We start from the raw sequence: 21,701 nt of genomic DNA on the forward strand, positions 1-21,701 counted from the left end.
CAGCTTCATTGGAGTCCACCTGTGGTAAAGTCAGTTGACTGGACATGATTTGGAAAGGCACACACCTGTCTATATAAGGTCCCGCAGTTGACAGTTCATGTCAGAGCACAAACCAAGCGTGAAGTCAAAGGAATTGTCTGTAGACCTCCGAGACAGGATTGTCTCGAGGCACAAATCTGGGGAAGGTTACAGAAAAATTTCTGCTGCTTTGAAGGTACCAATGAGCACAGTGGCCTCCATCATCCGTAAGTGGAAGAAGTTCGAAACCACCAGGACTCTTCCTAGAGCTGGCCGGCAATCTAAACTGAGTGATCAGTGGAGAAGGGCCTTAGTCAGGGAGGTGACCAAGAACCCGATGGTCACTCTGTCAGAGCTCCAGAGGTCCTCTGTGGAGAGAGGAGAACCTTCCAGCAGGACAGCCATCTCTGCAGCAATCCACCAATCAGGCCTGTATGGTAGAGTGGCCAGACGGAAGCCACTCCTTAGTAAAAGGCACATGGCAGCCCGCCTGGAGTTTGCCAAAAGGCACCTGAAGGATTCTCAGACCATGAGAAATAAAATTCTCTGGTCTGATGAGACAAAGATTGAACTCTTTGGTGTGAATGGCAGGCATCATGTTTGGAGGAAACCAGGCACTGCTCATCACCAGGCCAATACCATCCCTACAGTGAAGCATGGTGGTGGCAGCATCATGCTGTGGGGATGTTTTTCAGCGGCAGGGACTGGGAGACTAGTCAGGATAAAGGGAAAGATGACTGCAGCAATGTACAGGGACATCCTGGATGAAAACCTGCTCCAGAGCGCTCTTGACCTCCGACTGGGGCGACGGTTCATCTTTCAGCAGGACAACGACCCTAAGCACACAGCCAAGATATCAAAGGAGAGGCTTTAGGACAACTCTGTGAAAGTCCTTGAGTGGCCCAGCCAGAGCCCAGACTTGAATCCGATTGAACATCTCTGGAGAGATCTTAAAATGGCTGTGCACCGACGCTTCCCATCCAACCTGATGGAGCTTGAGAGGTGCTGCAAAGAGGAATGGGCGAAACTGGCCAAGGATAGGTGTGCCAAGCTTGTGGCATCATATTCAACAAGATTTGAGGCTGTAATTGCTGCCAAAGGTGCATCGACAAAGTATTGAGCAAAGGCTGTGAATACTTATGGACATGGGATTTCTCAGGTTTTTTATTTTTAATAAATTTGCAAAAACCTCAAGTAAACTTTTTTCACGTTGTCATTATGGGGTGTTGTGTGTAGAATTCTGAGGAAAAAAATGAATTTAATCCATTTTGGAATAAGGCTGTAACATAACAAAATGTGGAAAAAGTGATGCACTGTGAATACTTTCTGGATGCACTGTATATATATAAATCACCTTAAAGTGCCAAAAATGATAACAACTGACAAGGCTTACCTTTTGTTTTGAAGGCAAAATTACAGAATTTGCACACATAAGGACGGACATCTGTATGTGTGCGGATATGTTTTTTCAGCATGCTCGGTTTTTTGCAGCGGATTCCACATTCTTCGCAAATATATTTCCCTCTGCCGCGTCCTCTCACGTAAACATAGTCCTCGTTGGATTTATAGCTAGAAAGGTGAAACATATGGGATCATTAACAGAGGAATTCAAAATTATTTAAATAAAACCAAAACAATAAAGAGCCATCCATATCGAATGACAGATCAGGTTGGACAGGAACTCATAAACAGGTACCTGTAGCATGATTTCATTTAATTTGTATTATTAAGATGTTCATTTTTAGACACAGTGGTGGTTTGCTCCACTGCTTGACAGATCTGACAATGAAATTTGACTCTTGGCTGCTTTGCAGGTCAACCCTGTGTTATTTCTCAAACTTGATATGAATGACCATGCAATAAACTACTGTCTTCATCTACAGTATATCTTGGGCAGGTACAATCTGACAGAGTCTATCCCTTTCCAGACAAATACGTGGTTGAAGAATCCAGAAACTCTTCAGCCTAGCCGAAGACTCCGTCCAAGGGGCACTTTCAACACGTGGTTGAAGACTCTGGAAACTCTCCAGCCTTGGCGGAGACTCTGTCCAAGGGAGACTTTCAATACATGGTTGAAGAATCTGGAAACTCTCCAACCCGGCGGGAGACTTTCAATTCGTGGTTGAAGAATCGGGAAACTCTCCAACCTGGCCAGTGACTCCGTCCAAGGGAGACTTTCAACATGTGGTTGAAGACTCCGTAAACTCTCCAACCTGGCCGGTGACTCCGTCCAAGGGAGACTTTCAACACGTGGTTGAAGACTCCGTAAACTCTCCAACCTGGCTGGTGACTCCGTCCAAAGGAGACTTTCAACTCGTGGTTGAAGAATCGGGAAACTCTCCAACCTGGCCTGTGACTCCATCCAAAGGAGACTTTCAACTCGTGGTTGAAGAATCGGGAAACTCTCTAACCTGGCCGGTGATTCCGTCCAAGGGAGAGTTTCAACTTGTGGTTGAGGAATCAGGAAACTCTCCAACCTGGCCTGTGATTCCGTCCAAGGGAGACTTTCAACACATGGTTGAAGAATCCGAAAAAATGGGATGAGAGAAACGGATCAGTCTTAAGGTGAAGCTGAGATTATTACATACCCTGGTCCTTTCAATCTTTCTATAGGCATGTGAATCCTGGACCTTAACAGTAGAACTGCAGTGAAAAAATCAAGCGGTGGAGATGAGGTGCTATAGAACTGTTCTGGAAATTTCGTACTTCAACTGTGTCACCAACAGCGAGATCTGTTGCATTATCCAACAACAGCCAGACAACTATGAAGACCTCCTCATGATCGTAAAGAAGAGTAACCTCAAGTGGTGTGATCATGCCGCAAGATCTGACGGCTTCTCCAAGACAGCCTTGGTAGGCACGGCTCAGAGGAAAAGGAGAAGAGGAAGACATCTCCAAGTGGACCCAGATGATGTTTGCTGAAACCCAAATGCTGGCAGACAACCAGCAAATGTGGCGATCACGCTTCCCTGACTACACCCAGGGAAGAGACTAGACCAGTGACGACTTCTTCTCTGCTGGTTCCTTGCTCTTGTCAATGATGGGCTACAGTATATCACGGACTCCCCATAATGAAGGAAAAAAGTTCTGAATATAGATTAATGGCTGGATGGAGAGTCAAAACACTTTATGAATCTCACTGCAAATCTAAAGTACATGTAAACTGCTTTTGCTAATTAAAGCCGAAACTAGAATTTCTCTACTGTACACATGGACTGACTGGAACCAGAGCTACATTCAATAAGAACTGAAAATCCTGCTTTTCATTGGGGCTTATTTATGTCTGATCTTTGGCTGTGACCTTTGTCTATTTTATCTAACTTGAAGAAATCCTGGTGAAGGAGCCAGAGGTACAGCTAAAGTCGTTGTCAACATTTATTAACTATTTGGACCCGTGAACCAAAAATAGATAATGAATAAAAACACATACATGATCATATCCATCCTTTTTCTTAACCCACTTATCCAGCACAGGGTTGTGTGGAAGCTGGAGCACATCCCAGCAAGCATTGGGTGCAAGGCAGGAACAAATACCTCGACAGGGTGCCAGTCCATCGCAGGGCAAACACCACCACGCCAAACACACACTGTGGCCAATTTAGCATCGCTAATCCACCTAACCTGTACGGGGGCCTGAGCCCACTGCAGGGTGAACACACAAACACACACACACAAATCAGGGGCCAATTTAGTATCACATAAAATACATTTTCCAACACGCTTCTTCCAATTCAGGGTGATGAGACCAAAGAACAGCCCTGGACAAAGCGGTAGACCATTGCAGGGAACGCACACAACTCTGAACCACCGGTCAACACAATCTGCACATCTTTGAGGAAAACCGGACACAGGAAGAAGGTACAAAATCCACAATGACTAGAAGAATTTTACCGAACCATTTTCTACAGTGCAAGGTGGCAGGGGGGCTACAGCCTATCCCAGCAAGCATTGGGCGCAAGGTAGGAACAAATCCCTGGACAGGTTGCCAGTCCATTGCAGGGCGAACAACACACACACGCAAGCTATGGCCAATTTAGCTTTGCCAATGTACCTAACCAGCATGTCCATGAGGAAACTGGAGCACCGGGAGGAGATCCCCGTGCATACATTGGAAGAACATGCAAACTCCACCCAGGGGGGACTCAACATGTGAACCCTAGTCTCCTTACTGTGAGGCAGCGGCGCTACCACTACATCACCATGCTGCCCACTAAGTAAATATAATATAATGTAAACCTCCATTTTCTAAACCCACTTATCCAAAGCACTAAGCTGAAGCCTATCCTAGCAAATATCAGGTGCCAGGCCAGAGTAGACCCTGGAAAGGGTGAGGTGGGGTTTGGGGGGGGGCTGCCCTGTCTATCACGGCATGAGCGCACACATCAGGGGTCCAATTTAGCATCAGCAACCCACCTAAACTGCATGTCTTTGGAAAGCTGGTGAAACCCATTCAGACACAGGAGGAACGCACAGACTGCAGGTGGGGAGCACAGGGGACTTGAAGCCCACTTTTCTTGTTGCGAGGGAGTGGCACTGCCACTGCATACATCACAGTGACAATCTTGTAGTCAGAATGGATCCTCTGCTCCTTACATGGCTTTTTTTTTGGTGGCTCACTGTCCTTAATGGGACCACTCGCCTTTGTCACACTAGACCAGGGGTGGGCAATGTCGGTCCTGGAGAGCCGCAGTGGCTACTGGTTTTCATTCCAACCCAATTGCTTAATTAGACACCAATCCTTGCCAGTCTCAGAACTTATTTAATTTTATGGCTTGTTACTCTGCAATGTAAGGTTCTTATATTGTAGATTTTCACTTTCCAAAGATATCATCCAAATGATCTGGATCATTTTCAGTGTGTCACATTTTTCTATTAAGTGTTTTATTAAGACAAACAGTGCATGATGAACACACACAGATGTAAATGGAAACAAGCTAGATGGAGAACTGCTGGCTGCTTTGTCATTTACACCTTATTGCTAAAAAGGAGCCATTAAAACAGTGAATGCAGCTGTTTATGATTGAAATAAGCAATAGGGGTTGGGGACCCTTAACAAGTGAGACCACTAAAATGAAGAATCAAAATGTCACTTCAGCAATAAGTGCTTCATGGGCAATAATTGACTTCTCATTAAAACAAAAACCTGCAGCCACTGCGGCTCTCCAGGACCGACATTGCCCACCCCTGCACTAAACCGAATTCTGGATGCCGCTGGTGATGGATGGAATGCCAGCTCATACTACGGGTGACTCATCTCTGGCTGATGCAACTTTTCAGTGCCACATATGTTCATCCATCATAAGAGCCTGTCCGAGCAAGCATCGGGCAAAAGGCAGGAACGACACCCAAACAGGGTGCCAGTCCATCACAGTGTTCAGAAGCACATCCATCCATACAGACACGCATCAGTGCCAATTTAGCATCGCCAGTCCACCTAACCTGCATGTCTTTGGACCGTGGGAGCAAAGTGAAACTCCTTGGAGGAAACCCATGCAGACATGGGGAGAACATGTAAACCCCAATGCAGGGGGTACCCAAGACTTAAAACCAGTGGCTACCAGTGTGCCACCATAATATACAGCACAACGCAATACAGGTCTTTACCAAGTGTATATGCTCAAGGCTTTCACTGAATCAGGAAAAGACAAAAACCCTCTTTGGAAAAGGATGACTCATTAACAGATGCTCAGTATAGATGAGTGAATGTCACTAAATGGAGCAGCGCTTCCTGTTATTAATCTTACTGAGCGACTGCTGATATTGATGACCTCCAGCAGGTTCACAGGCTTTGGCAAATGTTCTTAAATGTATTAGCGAGCAACTGCTAAAGTAGAGGCTAATACTCTTGGAACCCTAAAACTCGGATCAATGGTGGCTAACAAAATCATTTAGGGTAAAGAAGACATCATGGCATGGATGAAAAGGCTCAACTGCAATGTAAATAAATACTATCCAGGCACCAAAAATAGTGAAACCTCCACCCTACAAGGTTACTTTACATTTAGGGCTCCATACATTTTGAACCAGCTTGTTTAGTTCTAGACCCCCAGGGAGCAGACGTCTCTTCCAGAGTGGTCAGGTACAAGCCAGGAACCAAAGTTGAATGTTCTGCCAGTTTCTTACGGGGCACTGTCACACGCACGCACATCATACCAGGCCAATTAAGAACCGTCGGTTAACCAAACACATTTGTAGATTTAGGAGACAACAAGTGGCCAGGATGAGAACTGAATGAAGGTCTCTGGTGTTGGGGGGGATAGCAACACTATAAATCACGGTCTGCACAGTCAGTCCTGGAGGGCTGTAGTGGCTGCTGAATTTTTGTTCCATCCTAATTTCCTGGTGGTGTAACATTTTTATGTTTTGTTTTTGTCGTCATGCTTTTTAAGATTCATCCATCCATCATCCAACCCGCTATATCCTAACCACAGGGCCACGGGGGTCTGCTGGAGCCAATCCCAGCCAACACAGGGCGCAAGGCAGGAAACAAACCCTGAGCAGGGCGCCAGCCCACTGCAGGGTGCCCACAACCACACACACACACCAAGCACACACTAGGGACAATTCAGAATCGTCAATGCACCTAACCTGCATGTCTTTGGACTGTGGGAGGAAACCAGAGAACCCGGAGGAAACCCACACAGACACGGGGAGAACATGCAACCTTTAACCTTCTTTGGGTAGGACAATAAGTAACAAGCTGGTTAAGTTTGCAGATGATAACCACGCTAGCTGGATTGGCAGATAATCGAGAATCTGTTGACTCATCACAGAGGGTCTTGGTCAGCATACAGGCTTGGGAAGATTTGTGGACGATGAAATTTAATGTCAGGAAATGTAAAGTGTTACACGTGGAAAGTAAAAATGTGAAGTCTGAATACATAATGGGAGATATGAAGATTGATAAGTACACCTCATGAGAAGGATTTAGGAGTCTTAGTGGACTCGGCACTATGAACAGCCAGGCAAAGATCAGAGGCCATTAAGAAGGCTCACAGAATGTCAGGTTATATAGCGCCTTGATGTGTGGAGTACAAGTCACAGGAGGTTCTGCTCAAGCTTTACAACACACTGGTGAGGCCTCATTTGGAGTCCTGGGTGCAGTTTTGGTCTCCAGGCTACAAAAAGGACATAACAGCACAAGAAAAAGTCCAGAGAAGAGCGACTAGGCTGATTCCAGGGCTACAGGGGATGAGTTACGAAGAAAGATTAAAAGAGCCGAGCCTTTACAGTTTAAGCAAAAGATGATGAAGAGGAGACCTGACTGGAGTGTTTAAAGTTATGAAGGGAATCAGTCCAGTGGATCGAGACGTGACTTTAAAATGAGTTCATCAAGAGCACGGGGATATAGTTGGAGACTTGAGGGTAAATTTTGCACAAACATTAGGAAGTTTATCTTCACACAGAGAACCACAGACACCTGAAAGGAGTGACCAAGTAGCATGGAGAACAATAGGACTGCAGGGACCTTCAAAACTCGACTTGGTGTTATTTTAGAAAAATTAAGTGGATAGGACTGGCGAGCTTTGTCGGACTGAATGGCCTGTTCTCGTCGAGATTGTTCTAATGTCCAATGAGCCAAAAAAGTTGAAATTGTTTCAACGAGAAAAAATGTTATTAGGTGTAACAGAAATATATCCATCTATCCATCCATTATCCAACCCGCTATATCCTAACTACAGGGTCACGGGAGTCTGCTGGAGCCAATCCCAGCCAACACAGGGCGCAAGGCAGGAAACAAACCCCGGGCAGGGTGCCAGCCCACCGCAGAGCACAGAAATATATAAATACCAAAATTTCAAAAGAAATGCAGTGGGAAAGGTCTGTCAATTTTTTTTTTCTGCTGAAGGCACATGAGAGGGTATAATGTCAGGGCCTGATTGATATGTCCTTGTGTTATCACCCTGGAATTACTCCCAGGTGTGGTGGAAGCCCAAAGTAGGGGTCTGCAGCTCCCACCGCACTGTGTAAGCTGTGACACAGCGCAAGGTTCAGGGACTTTTACCCTTTCACACACATTTACAGTTACTGCATTGGCGACAGTGCTTAGGTGGCTGACGTCTTTCTTGTCCTTCCTCTCGACTGTGACCATTTTCCCTTTTTGCTTCGTGCCTACTTGCACCACAGTGAACCTTCAGGAGACTGACTTCACCAGGCATGGCATGGCGGTTCGGATGTATGCATCAGTTTCACTATGTGATTCAATGTCTGATGACCAGTTCACACTGTCATCGTCATCGCTTGATTCAACTAATGGTTTAGTTTCTGTCTCTTCTAAATTTAGATTCACAGATTCTCATTTATAGGCCATTGTGTGTCTTCATTGATGGCTCCATTCCACTCTTAAATACTGATAAATTACCATAGAGAGGCAAAATTAATAGACTCTAGCTGCGGACCACCAGAGCTTCACTCCATTGAGGAGGGTGTCTCTTGATATTAAATGTTGGTGATAACCCCTGGTTACACTGTGGTTAAGATTAGGTTTGGGGAGGGTTATCTGGCTCAAGTCAAGTAAAGCAAGTGATGAAAATCTGCAATCCAGTTGACTGTCCAGCAGAGCTGTGGAGGTCTGCAGTTGGACCCATCTCGGCCAAAATCCATTGAAATATTCTAGATTTGTGGGTTTTTTTTGCAGTATAATGTTAATTTATCCACTAGATGGCAGCAGAATACTGTCCCGAGAGTTATTTGAGCTTAACACTTGTGACATACGACACACTAGAAGGACTGGGGGAGGCAGCGTATCCAGAGCATTACCTTCCCCCCAACCCTAATCCTAAGCCTAACACTAACCCTAACCCTAGGTTACAGCGGTGCCTTGGATTCCCGCAGGGATCCATGGGAGTTGGAGTTTGGTGCAGCCCTGTTGTGGTCTGTGGGCACCGCCAAGGGGGTGCCGCAGCTACTGCTGAGCTCTGGGTTTGTAGCACTTCCGTCACATCCGGAAGTAGGTCAAGAGCCAACAACCACTGCTCCAGGAGACGGTGGATGAAGCTTGCAAGAGGAGGAGTGGAGACAAAGAGAGAGAAAGAGGAGAAGGAAAAGAAAGTGCTGTGGACTGTACTTATTGTGCTGTGAGGTGGGAAACAAGAGAAAGTGTTTCCCACATAGACAAATAAACACGTGTTGTGCCCTGGACTTGTGTCTTTGCCTGTCTGTGTCAGGTTGGGGCCGCTGTATGCCCATGGGTGGTCCACACAATGTATGTCGGATCACAGCAGCTTTGTCTGAGAGACCCTCAGGGTTAACCATTCTTACACAGAAGTCCGAGCTCGAGAGATGCTCGGGGTAACGCCAAGGTGATTAATTGCTTCTTTTAGAGTTAGAGAGCTGTTTGTAATTGCTCTTCTTTCTCTAAGTCTCTAGTCAAGTCAAGTTGGGGAGCATGCACTGGTACAGCGCGTTGCTGCACCCACTACACGACAAAACAACTCGGGATCCCGGTTGGCAACCCCCCAGGCAGACACGTGGTCCAGTCCCAACCTCCGGAAATGACCCTCTATCTGCTGCAGCTAGGTGTTACGTGGGTGACCCCTTGGCCTGGTCCAGCCACTCAGGTCCCCAACGATGAGGATCCTACGAGCCGGATCACCCTCGGGGAAATGCGCCACATGGCCGTAGTGCCGTAACTGACTCTCCCTCACAATGCAGGTCATGTGCCTCATTCGGGACGCCATGAACAAAACCGCTCATTCGACGCAAAGTCTAAGTCCTCACCATTTACACCTGTGCGTGTGTTCACCATGAACGATCTGCGAATGGAAAGTGAAGGACTGAAAAGCCGCTTCAGGAATACAAAAAATTTGGATGATATTCTTGGAAAAGAGAGAGAAAAGAAAAACCTCTATGATGTAAGAATTACCTGACATGACAGAATGAAAACACTAAGAAGCCATAAAAAATTAAAAAGCAAAGATTGGTTTCTAATTAAGCCATTGGGTTGGAACAAAAACCTGCAGGATCGACTTTGCAGACCCCCTGCTATAAAGTGTGCCACAGTCTCTACTTCTGCTTAACCCGCAGTTATCATTTTTATATTTGTGTTTACCAAATGATTACATTTGATTCTAAAAAGGATCATGCATACATTAAAGGCCCCTCATGGACCCCGTGATCATCAGAGGTGACTGTGTGCAGAAGGTGCAGACCTATAAATACCTGAGAGTGCATCTGGATGAGAAATTGGACTGGATTGCCAATACTGATGCTCTGTGCAAGAGAGGACAGAGCCGACTATACTTCCTTAGAAGGCTGGCGTCCTTCAACATTTGCCTCACGCCTGGACAAACTGGTGAGGAAGGCAGGCTCTATTGTAGGCACAGAGCTGGACAGTTTGACATCTGTGGCAGAGCGAGGGCACTGAGCAGACTCCTGTCAATCATGGAGAATCCACTGCATCCACTGAACAGGATCATCTCCAGACAGAGGAGCAGCTTCAGCGACAGACTGCTGTCACCGTCCTGCTCCACTGACAGACTGAGGAGATCGTTCCTCCACCACACTATGCGACTCTTCAATTCCACCCGGGGGGTTAAACGTTAACTTTATACAAAGTTATTGCCTGCATTGTTATCACTCTTTAATTTAATATTGTGTTTATCAGTATGCTGCTGCTGGAGTATGTGAATTTCCTCTTGGGATTAATAAAGTATCCTATCTATCTATCTATCTATCTATCTATCTATCTATCTATCTATCTATCTATCTATCTATCTATCTATCTATCTATCTATCTATCTATCTATCTATCTATCTATCTATCTATCTATCTATCTATCTATCTATCTAAAGTTACAGCATCTTCAAAAGACAGAATAGATCATTGCGCATCAACAAAATTATAAGCAAAACAATTTGAATGTTGACCATTCATTCATTCATTCATTCATTCATTCATTCATTCATTCATTCATAATATTCCTGAACCGTAACAGAACTGAGAGTTTGTGTCGGTGGGGTTGCACTTCTCCGTGTATTGTGCTTGTCATGAGAAAAGACCACCTCATAAAACATTTTATTTTTCACTCCCTTAACCTCGTCGCTTCCAAAATACAAAACAGCCGTCAAAAAATAAAGTCGTTATGCTTTCGAACTTGTGGCTTCCTGCCAGCTCCTGGCTTTGAAGTCACCTACATTTGCAGACAGCCATTATGTAACCAGGGCAGAGCTCCATGTTTAACGCTGGATTGTGTTCAACATTTCATTCGTAAGGCGGCCTCTTTGTGGCATCGGGCACACAACCCAAGCAAGTAGTGGCAGATACGCCTTAACCACAAATGAAATAACTTCAATCCGAGCCAAAGTCCACTTTTTATGACTTCGAACTAAATTACCTTTTTTTGTCTGATATACTGTAGAAGAGCCTGAAAATAGTTTGTGAGAAATATTGGGGTATCTGTATGACAAAACAAAGAGGACAATGATGAAACAGCTTATTTTAGACTACAAAATGATAAGAAAAAAAAATGTTTCTGCATTAGGATTGTTCTAAGAATGGCAGTAACAGCCTTTTGTCTTTTGTTTTTATTGGATGATCAGTATTGCCAAATTTCCCCCTTTGAGACAAATAAAATTCGGTCTGTTTGTTTGTCTATCTATTTATCTAACTATCTATTGTGATGGACCGCCCCGTGTGGGCAGGCGCCCTGGCCAGACCGAACAGGAATCCTTACCCGGCCAGGAGGCCATTCTAAAGGAGGAACAGGGGAAGGCAGCCAACCCAGGTTGGGATTCCTACACAGATACCCACAGGGTATGCTGGGCATTGTAGTCCCAGGGGACAGCCTTGTTAGGGGAAGCTGTGGGGATCGGGAATCCCTACTTCATGGGGCTTCAGACTATCCCGGAAATGCTTCTGAGCCACAAGACCTTATATCACTTGAAGTACTCCCTGGTGTTGGATAAAAGAAGCAGCCGCACTTCAATCTGGAAACCAGAGTCCGGAGGAGGAGGAGGGCGAAGCTTGCTGTGAGGAGTGGAGGTGCTGAAAAGAGGACAATAGAGACAACCAAGGGACAACAGAGTGTTTGGATGCTGAATTGTACTTATAACTGTGACTTTGGTTGAAGTGTGGAAAACTCTTACCAGGAAGAGTTTCAAACAAATAAAAATCCTCTTCTTTATGGAAAACTTGTGTCCGAGCCTATGTGTCAGGTGTTTGGGGGGCTGCAGCACCCTCTGGAGGTTTATCTGTCTATCTATCAATCTAGCTAGCTATCTATCTGGCTATCATTTGCATACTTTCATTGATGTTCCTCTAAATCTCATTTTTATTTTGTCATGTGCTTTAGTCTGGAGAGCACAAGACTCAAGTATCTTACATGTCTTGTGAAGGACCACATCCTCTCTGCTTAGTTTTCTCTATTATCGACTGGTTAAGGGTGTGCGTCTGGAGACAAGCATGTTATTGTATATGGGACTGAACTTGCCTCTCATGAAGCTCTTTTTTGAGATACTGTAACCAGGGATCTACCATCAGGTCGTTCTGGGTGTACACCCATGGGCCACCTATATAACCTCCGGTTGTTTGGGAGGTTTGCCAGGAACAAAAAGCACCTGCTATCATCAAACAACAAACTCAGTCGCTTATGGTTTGTCAAACATTACTGGAACTTTCAATGGTTCTGATAAGACAAAAATAGAGCTGGGTTTGGGTGGGTTTCGAGTAGATGCATGAAGAAAAGTACCTCATCCCCGCTGTGAAGTATGGTGGTGAGTCTTTGATGTCACAGGCCCTTTTATGCTGCCAAAGGCCTTGGCCAACTTGTTAGGATTCATAGCATCATGGACTCCACCAAGTTTCATCAGATGTTAAATCAAAACCCGATTGCCTCCACTAGAAAGCTTAAATTGGGTGTGATTATACCTTCCAGAACGACACTAATTTGATGCACACCACAAAATCAACATAAAAATGACCTACTGAGTATAAAATCATTTTTTTTCTGGGGCCATCCCAGACTAAAACCCCACTGAAACTTTGTAGGATGAGCTAAAGAGAAGAGTCCACAAGCATGAATCTGAAAAATCAAGAAAGAAACTGCATGGAGGAATGGTATCCAATACCTTGCCGTGAATTCTCCACCCTTGTGTGGTGTACGGCTGGGGCCCTTGCCCTGTAGGGACACCTCTACGATGGAAGGACCAGGGGAGGGAGCGTATCCAGAGCATTACCTCCCCTGGAGCGCTAGCTGGCCGCCTTCTGGGTTGCAGTTGTACCTTGGACTCCTGCAAAGCTCCATTGGAGCTGGAATTTGGTGCAGCCCTGTTGGGTTCTGTGGGCACCACCAGGAGGTGCTGCAGCCACTGCTGAGCCCTTATTTGCAGCACTTCCACCACACTCAGAAGTGCTGCCGGAAGTAGGTCAACAAGCACCTGGAGCACTTCCGGGTGCCTTATAAAAGGAGCCAGCAGCCACTAAGTCTGGATGAAGTGGACGAAGCTTGCCAGGAGAGGAGTGGAGGCGAATAGAGAGAAAGAGGAGAAGGAAAAGAAAGTGCAGTGGACTGTGCTTACTGTGCTGTCAGGTGGGAAACAAGAGAAAACGTTTCCCACATAGAAAAATAAACATGTGTTTTGTCCTGTACTTGAGTCAGGTGAAAGAGGACGAAGCTTGCCAGGAGGAATGGAGGTGAAGAAAGAGAAAGAAGAGAAGGAAAAGAAAGAAGGGAAGTGTTCTGTGACTGTGCTGTACATGTGGGAAACGGGGAAGGCGTTTTCCACGGGGTGAAGAAAAAATAAATATATAAAAGCGTGTGCCCTGAACTTATGTCCCACGTCTGTCTGTGTCAGGTTTGGGCGGTGGTGCGCTCCCTGGTGGTCTACGCTCGTCACAAATACTAGGGAAGAGGGGGCGGAGCTACAAAAAGTAGCAAATAAAGGGGTGTCAATAAATGTGTTTGATGATGAGAGTTTCTATTTCCTTCTAAGAATTTTTACTTCAATTAAAGGTCTAAATGAAGATCTCCAAATATATCTTGAAGGTGATTAGTTGATTGTGGGAAAGGCGGAGAAGAGAGCAGCGTGTTAAAATGTAAAGCATCTTGTTTTCAGTGAGCCCTTACTGTACTGAATCTTGGCAGATATGCCAGGTACAGTATGCAAATCCAAGAGATTAAATAATATATAAAATAAAGCCTTTTTCTGTGTCCAGACACATCAGAGAGTGCAACAAAAGAAAGATTAATGTCTGAGAACATTGTGTGACAGCAAAACAGCCTGGTTCCAACTACTAGCACCAACATGAATGTCTCCTTCTCAATATTACCGCTAGCATTCCAACTCTTTAAAGGACAAGCACATAGTTGGGGTTAGGGGGCACCCGAGCTCATGACGCAAAAATCCGTCACCGAGTGTTCGAGCAGGTTTAATCTTGTTGTCTAAACTAATATTTCACTTAATCTCGGTGCCCGAGGCCTCTCCTTACCCAAGCATCTAGGCCAGCATTTATCAACCAGTGTACCGCAGCACAGAGGTGCGCCGTCAGAGCTACCCAGGTGTGCCACGGAAACAAGAGATCAGCACACCTGGGTCTGAACCCGACAGGGACAAAATACAGAGTTAGTCTAGATCTGTCTGAGGGGTACAGGACTACCTGGAGAAGCTGGCATTAGAGCAGCTCCACGATTGCTGTGTTGTAGAAACAGCACTTAGAGCACTTCAGACGTGTCTCCTGGCTGCTAGAGTCCATCTGCCTGGATGTGTAGTCGCTAGCGAGTCTCACAGAGCTGGTGGGAAGTGTGGAAAGAGGGGCGGGTAAAGGGTCAAAGCAGCAGGGAGGTGCCACCTAAGTGCTCACTAAATGCCACACCGGCGACCGCTGATCTCAAATCATCCACAAATTCGATGTTGAGATCCCGCATCCGAAAATATCATTTTTGGAATTATGTCTATGTGTGTATGGGTGTGTGTGTGTAAACATGATAACTTGAGTGCGCTTTCACTTAGGTCAACCAAATTTTACATACCAATATTAAGTTGGCTGCATCAGGAATGGGCAGGAAGAGGAGTATAGGAACCTAATCAAAGACTTTGTGAAATGGTGCAACTCAAACCACCTACAACTGAACACCAGCAAAACCAAGGAGCTGGTGGTGGATTTTAGGAGGCCCAGGCCCCTCATGGACCCCGTGATCATCAGAGGTGACTGTGTGCAGAGGGTACAGACCTATAAATACCTGGGAGTGCAGCTGGAGGATAAACTGGACTGGACTGCCAATACTGATGATCTGTGTAAAAGAGGACAGAGCCGACTATACTTCCTTAGAAGGCTGGAGTCCTTCAACATCTGCAATAAGATGCTGCAGATGTTCTATCAGACGGTTGTGGCAAGTGCCCTCTTGTACACGGTGGTGTGCTGGGTAGGCTGCATGAAGAAGAGAGACGCCTCACGCCTGGACAAACTGGTGAGGAAGGCAGGCTCTATTGTAGGCACGGAGCTGGACAGTTTGACATCCGTGACAGAGCGACGAGCGCTCAGCAGACTCCTGTCAATCATGGAGAATCCACTGCATCCACTGAACAGGATCATCTCCAGACAGAAGAGCAGCTTCAGCGACACACTGCTGTCACCGTCCTGCTCCACTGACAGACTGAGGAGATCGTTCCTCCCCCACACTATGTGACTCTTCAATTCCACCGGGGGGGTAAACGTTAACATTATACAAAGTTATTGTCTGTTATACCTGCATTGTTATCACTCTTTAATTTAATATTGTCTTCATGAGTATGCTGCTGCTGGAGTATGTGAATTTCCCCTTGGGATTAATAAAGTATCTATCTATCTATCTATCTATCTATCTATCTATCTATCTATCTATCTATCTATCTATCTATCTATCTATCTATCTATCTATCTATCTATCTATCTATCTATCTATCTATCTATCTATCTATCTATCTATCTATTTATCTATCTATCTATCTATCTTATCCTGCCTACTGCACTAAATTAAAAATCTATCTATCTATCTATCTATCTATCTATCTATCTATCTATCTATCTATCTATCTATCTATCTATCTATCTATCTATGTACAAAACGTACATTTCTACCAACTTTTGGGCTATTTCCACTACCCGAAAGTGGTACTTTACCTTTTATTCAGTCAGCTACACAGTCCAATTTATTCAACTTTACTTTAATAATAATTATTCAATATATTATTCATTTGATCTGATTTGATCATCCCTCAAATATCCATCCCCGTATCTGAATACTTTATACAAGAGAGTCGAGGGGAGAGACCACTCCTGATTTTTTTCTCTTTGTCCCTACACATGGGCTGAGCACTAGCAACATTCGCAGCACAGCAAAGCAGTGGTGTTCTGTGTATTGTATTGTATTTACCGCCGCACTGCATGCCCAACCTACCTTTGAACTGCCTTTCCCAAGGTTTCTTCCATTTTTTTCCCTGCTAGGGTTTTTTTGGGAGTTTTTTCTTGTTTTCTTGGACAGTTGAGTCAGAGAGGCGAGATTGCGTTGGTTTGGACGTGTGCAGAGGAGAGATGCTGAGTATAGTGGGAGAAGGGTGCTAAGGATAGAGCTGCCAGGGAAGCGGAACAGAGGAAGGCCTAAGAGAAGGTTTATGGATGTGGTGAGAGAGGACATGCAGGTGATGGGGTTGACAGAGAAAGATGACGAGGACAGGAAGATATGGAAGAAGGTTATCCGCTGTGGCAACCCCTAACAGGAGCAGCCAAAAGAAGAAGAAAGAAAAAGAGAGTCAAGCCTGGGGTGAGGGGGGGCTGTCAAAAGGCAGGGCCTGTTAAAGCCCATTGCAGCACTTCTTGTGTGATTTTGGGCTATACAAAAATAAATTGTATTGTATTGTACCCATACATCTCTTGGTGCAGCAGTGCCAGCAATGGCTGACAAAAAACAGCCAAAGCAGAAGCCCCGCCACTTCCATCTATGCCTACTATTGAAAGAAAGGACAATGTCGGATGTCACCGTTTACTCATAAACCTGCATCGGAAGGAGATGGCGCCTCTGTGTGTCCTTGGGAGGCCAAAGAAGCTGAGAAGTGGCCAGCATGGCTCTTAGTAAGTTAGCCATCTGCTAAAGGAAAGCCCTGTCTCTTCTGGTCTGCATGGTATTAAAGGGAAACACTCTCAGAAGGTGGCATCTCATTTCAGAGTGGACCACGACAACGTGCAGACCAAAACTAGAGGGTCCTGTCAAGCAATAGCTAATGGGAGTTGTCCCTGACAAAGAGCGCACACAAGGACATCCTTTTTGTTGCTTTTTCTTTATCTTTTGTTCAGATACAATGGGGTTTTGCCCAGGTGGCACCCTAAGCATTTGGCTTTTGTCCTGGCTCATCATTCACTCCACTACGGAACGTAAAATACAGTAAAGTTACCTTAAGATCTACAAGACTGGCACATACTGTATTGTACACTTGTAGCATATTTACTGAAATATCTTATATTTAAAAATGGAACCGTGATTGATAATTTTGCCATACTGGTAAAATTCTAGTATCTCAAAGGATAGAAGCTACTATTTTACATACAGTAACTGGAATAAAAAAGGATATTCAAATATAGTCAGGACTTCAAAGTAGAAGCCAAATTTGAAAAGGAAATCTGTTTGAGATGAAATCCAAAATAATAAAACAAGAGACAAAGCATACACAGTAAACGGTGCACAGGTGAGCAAGTCGGAAGCCTCCACGCAGCATTATAGATAGATAGATAGATAGATAGATAGATAGATAGATAGATAGATAGATAGATAGATAGATAGATAGATAGATAGATAGATAGATAGATAGATAGATAGATAGATAGATAGATAGATAGATAGATAGATAGATAGATAGATACTTTACTAATCCCAATGGGAAATTCACAAATTTATGGAGGTAAGGACACGAGCAACAGCGCTGGGAGAAATGCGATCGCGAACAGCGTCTCTAAGATGAAGCCCACTGACATCACTTCCAGCCCACCTGGCCCCCCAAGCCTCTTCTACCCAGAAGGCTATTTAAAGTGCCGTGTTGCTAGAAGTTGATGTTCATTGTGAACTGGAGAACAAAGAGCACTGAACTCTGCAGTGACGTCCCCAATAATTCACTTGGAACTTTTGTTTTCTTCTCCCGAATCTTAAGTCCATAATAAAAGGAGTAGCAGCTGGTCCCCAACACCTTATTCACCTTACTCCCTCTTGTCCTTTTTTCATTACTACGGATTAACCATAAGCAAACACGTTGTCCCTTTTGTTGCACATGCAATGTAACAGCATCCTGTTTTTCAGGCTAAGTAAAGTGTGTACGTTAGATTTAAGGGCATGACGACTTCTTTCCTTTTGTCGAATTGGTGCAGGTATAAGTAAGTAAATAAATAAAAACCAAACACTTACCCCCCTTCAAAGATTTTAATTCGGGTGGGCTCTGCTGGCTTTCCTGATATGTCTTTCTCCCCGAGATGTTCCCCTTTTTCTCGCTCCCTCGCTGCAATAGGCTTCGCTTTCTTTTCAAACTTCGTCACTTCCAGTTGTGTCAGCTCTGGTTTCACCTGGCAAGAAGAAACAAAGGGCTTTCCACCAATGTGCATCTGCCAGCATTTTTGTTGTCTTCAAATATCTCAGGTGATTCCACCTAAAATATAGCTAATCATATGCCAAATGACACCAGGATAATGAAAATGGTCATTCTATACTAGAATCATTAAAATCTTCTGGCCAAACCATTATTGTTAGTTATGGTTAGCCAAAAAAAAAGGAGCAAATTTAGAATAGTGGAGGCGAACGGGAGAAGAAACATTAAGAAATACAAGCAAAAAAACTGTTAAGAAAGTCATGTACCTTTCTTTAAAACCTAAACGTTATGCAAAAATTGATTGAAGCCAAAGAAAAGGGTCTTTAACAGTATAAATGTGCAAAAATCAACAACCGCACAGAGCTTTTTTTTTAATTATCCGGAACCTCGGATGCCTAGGAATTGAAAGGTGCTGACTTTTTATTCCATCTGAGTAACAGAAGCCGTTCAATGAAATCCATAACTATCTGAAAACAACATTCCAGCAAGAAAACAATGTCAGAATAAAATTCTATGACCTCAAAAACCTATGATAATATAAAAATAACTGTCCCCCGCGTCTCAGTCCGCATAGTAGTGAAACAATCAATTAAAAAATTACTAATTAAAAATATGTAATAATTTGTATTGAGAAGAGTTTATATTGATAGCTTTCGTATCCGAGAGCCTCTTGATATACAATATTTTTGGTTTTACTATCAGTGGCGAGAATGTAGCTGTGATCTCTTTGCCAAAAATGGTTGGCAAGGTATCTCTGGCCAAGCGGAAGCTCAGTACGCTCCAACATCAAACACTGGCACTGTACCTGATCGTGTTCAGCTCTGACGGGACAGCGTCCTCCGCTTGGGGAGAAAAGCACGTGGCCGTGATATCTCTGGTAATCACCAAGTACCCTCTAAAACACACATAGCTCTGATCTCTCTCAGAGACGTCAGACGTTACTCCTTAACAATCACTAGATGGTATTGTCTGCTGAACAAACAGCTATCGCTAGCTAAGCGGAGGCAAGGTGCGCTCCAACATGTGGCGAGAGGTAGAGCGACTCGAACAGAGGGTGAGTGAGGTGGGCCCCGCCTCCCTCTCCCCTCGGCCTACAAGCTGTCTCACGGATTTGCATGAATAAATCGGTGACACAACCGAACTATGTGACTTAGCACGATGAGAGAAGTCACAAAATCAACCGGAATGTTCAAGCAAATTATAGAAAAAAACCCCGATCTAAATCCATTAAGTAGTTCACTCGAGAAAAGCGGACAGACATACAGACGTTGGATTTTACATATATAGAGATGAAGCGCAAAATATGCAGAATAGAGAATAAAAACGCAACTCTGATTACCAATGATAAGATTATGAAGTACAAATTCTTCCATCCATCATTAACTTCATGGTACTCCACAACTGGGGTGGCAATCACAAGATTTCCAATGAGAGGATTGCAGAAAGGCAGTTTCTTGTCACATTGTGTAGAACCAATATAACAAGAAGACTATGACAATTGTCTAAAACAGTGTTCTTCAACCAGTGTACTGCAGAAATAATAGTGTAGCGCATTGGGTCTGAACCTGAGAGAGACAAGCTCTACAGGTGGTCGAGACCTGTCAGAGAGGGATAGGACTACCTGGAAAAGCTGGTGGTGTTAAAGCAACTCTGCGATCACTATGTTGCAGACATAGCACTTAGGGCACTGTGGACGCATCTTCAGGCTGCTAGAGTCCATCTGCCTGGGTGTGTGGTTGCCAGAGAGTCTTACAGAGCTGGTGGATAGTGGCCATGCGAGTCGCCTCAGTGGGGAAGTGCCACATCTGCGACCCCTGATTTCGGAGCTGCTTTTTTTCCGGCTTCTGCCATAGTCCGGTCCCTTTGGACTGCTGAGGACATGTATGAAATATCCCGTGTTAGTGATTAATAAAAGAGTGGTGTACTTTGGGATGTTCTTGGTTATGAAAAGTGTGCCACCACAGGGAAAAAAAAAAGGTTGTGAAACACAGGTCTAAAAGTTTCAAATCAAGGACCACTTTGGGGAGGTCAATGATACGGTGGAGTACCTGCAGCCAGCAGTAATTGCAACACTACAATTACCACGTTTATTTTGCTACTTGCATTTATGTAAATACTATATAGAGAATTAAACAGCAGAGCTAACCAAGATTCCTTCGGTAAATCAAATTCACAAAACGTTCATTAAGAAAATAATAATTCAAATTTTCCCCCATATACATTAACAAATCTTTTTTTAAGAAATTAGATTCAATCATAACCTCATTTATTTGGAATTCGAAAAATCCACACATTCAAAAGAGGACCCTACAATGACTTAAATCAGAAGGTGGCATGGCACTACCTCATTTTTAATTTTATTACTGGGCGGCAAACATACAAGCTATAAAAATCTGGACATTGACACAAGTAAATGAACACACACGGGCTTGGTCTGCAATAGAAATGAAATCCTGCAGCACTTCTTTATATTCTTTGCTTTGTACCCCAGTAAATACTAATTATCGTCAATATACTAACAACCCGTTTGTCCCAGAATATTTCATCTGTGGCACCTCTACATGATAACCACCTTATTCCACCCTCTCGAACCTACACTTGTTTTTAATATTTGGAAAAAGAATGGGATTAAATCATTTAGAGATTTGTATAAAAATGATGTCTTTGCATTCCTATGAACTATTACCGTATTTTTCGCTCCATAAGACGCACCTGACCATAAGACACACCTAGGTTTAGAGGAGGAAAATAAGAGAAAAAATATTCTGAACCAAATGGTGTACTAATATATTTAATAAAATATAGCAGAATAATATTTCAATTATGTAAAGTCAACAGTGGTATTAAGAACCATCATCACTGTCATTAACAAATGAGGAGAGACTTTAAGGTTCACGCACCCCAAGAACTCGTCACCGCTAGTGTCAGAATTTATGAAGCTCAGTTGCTCACTATAACTGATATCACTTTCTTCGCTATCTTCATATATGATACTATCTTCAGTTCCATCTAAGGCATTGCAGCTATAGACTCTTCAGTACGCGAGCGACTCTCCACGTTAGTGTTTAGATCTGGACGGTGCATGTGCCCAAAACATTAACATTTACATGTTACTTACATAAAAGCTAGATCGAATG

General features: G+C 44.1%; 1 protein-coding gene across 1 annotated transcript in view; it reads right to left on the minus strand.

Annotated features, from left to right (window-relative positions):
• Window positions 1–21,701, minus strand: part of hivep2a (HIVEP zinc finger 2a) — a 220,718-nt gene that overhangs the window by 16,531 nt on the left and 182,486 nt on the right. Inside the window, exons 4-5 of the mRNA XM_028792422.2 lie at window positions 18,387–18,541; window positions 1,412–1,587 (exon numbers count right to left, since the gene is read on the minus strand). Coding sequence (XP_028648255.1) covers window positions 1,412–1,587; window positions 18,387–18,541 — 331 coding nt within the window. The remainder of the gene's footprint in view (window positions 1–1,411; window positions 1,588–18,386; window positions 18,542–21,701) is intronic.

This window comes from Erpetoichthys calabaricus, chromosome 15 (assembly GCF_900747795.2).
Source record: "Erpetoichthys calabaricus chromosome 15, fErpCal1.3, whole genome shotgun sequence".
Taxonomy (NCBI): Eukaryota; Metazoa; Chordata; class Cladistia; order Polypteriformes; family Polypteridae; genus Erpetoichthys; species Erpetoichthys calabaricus.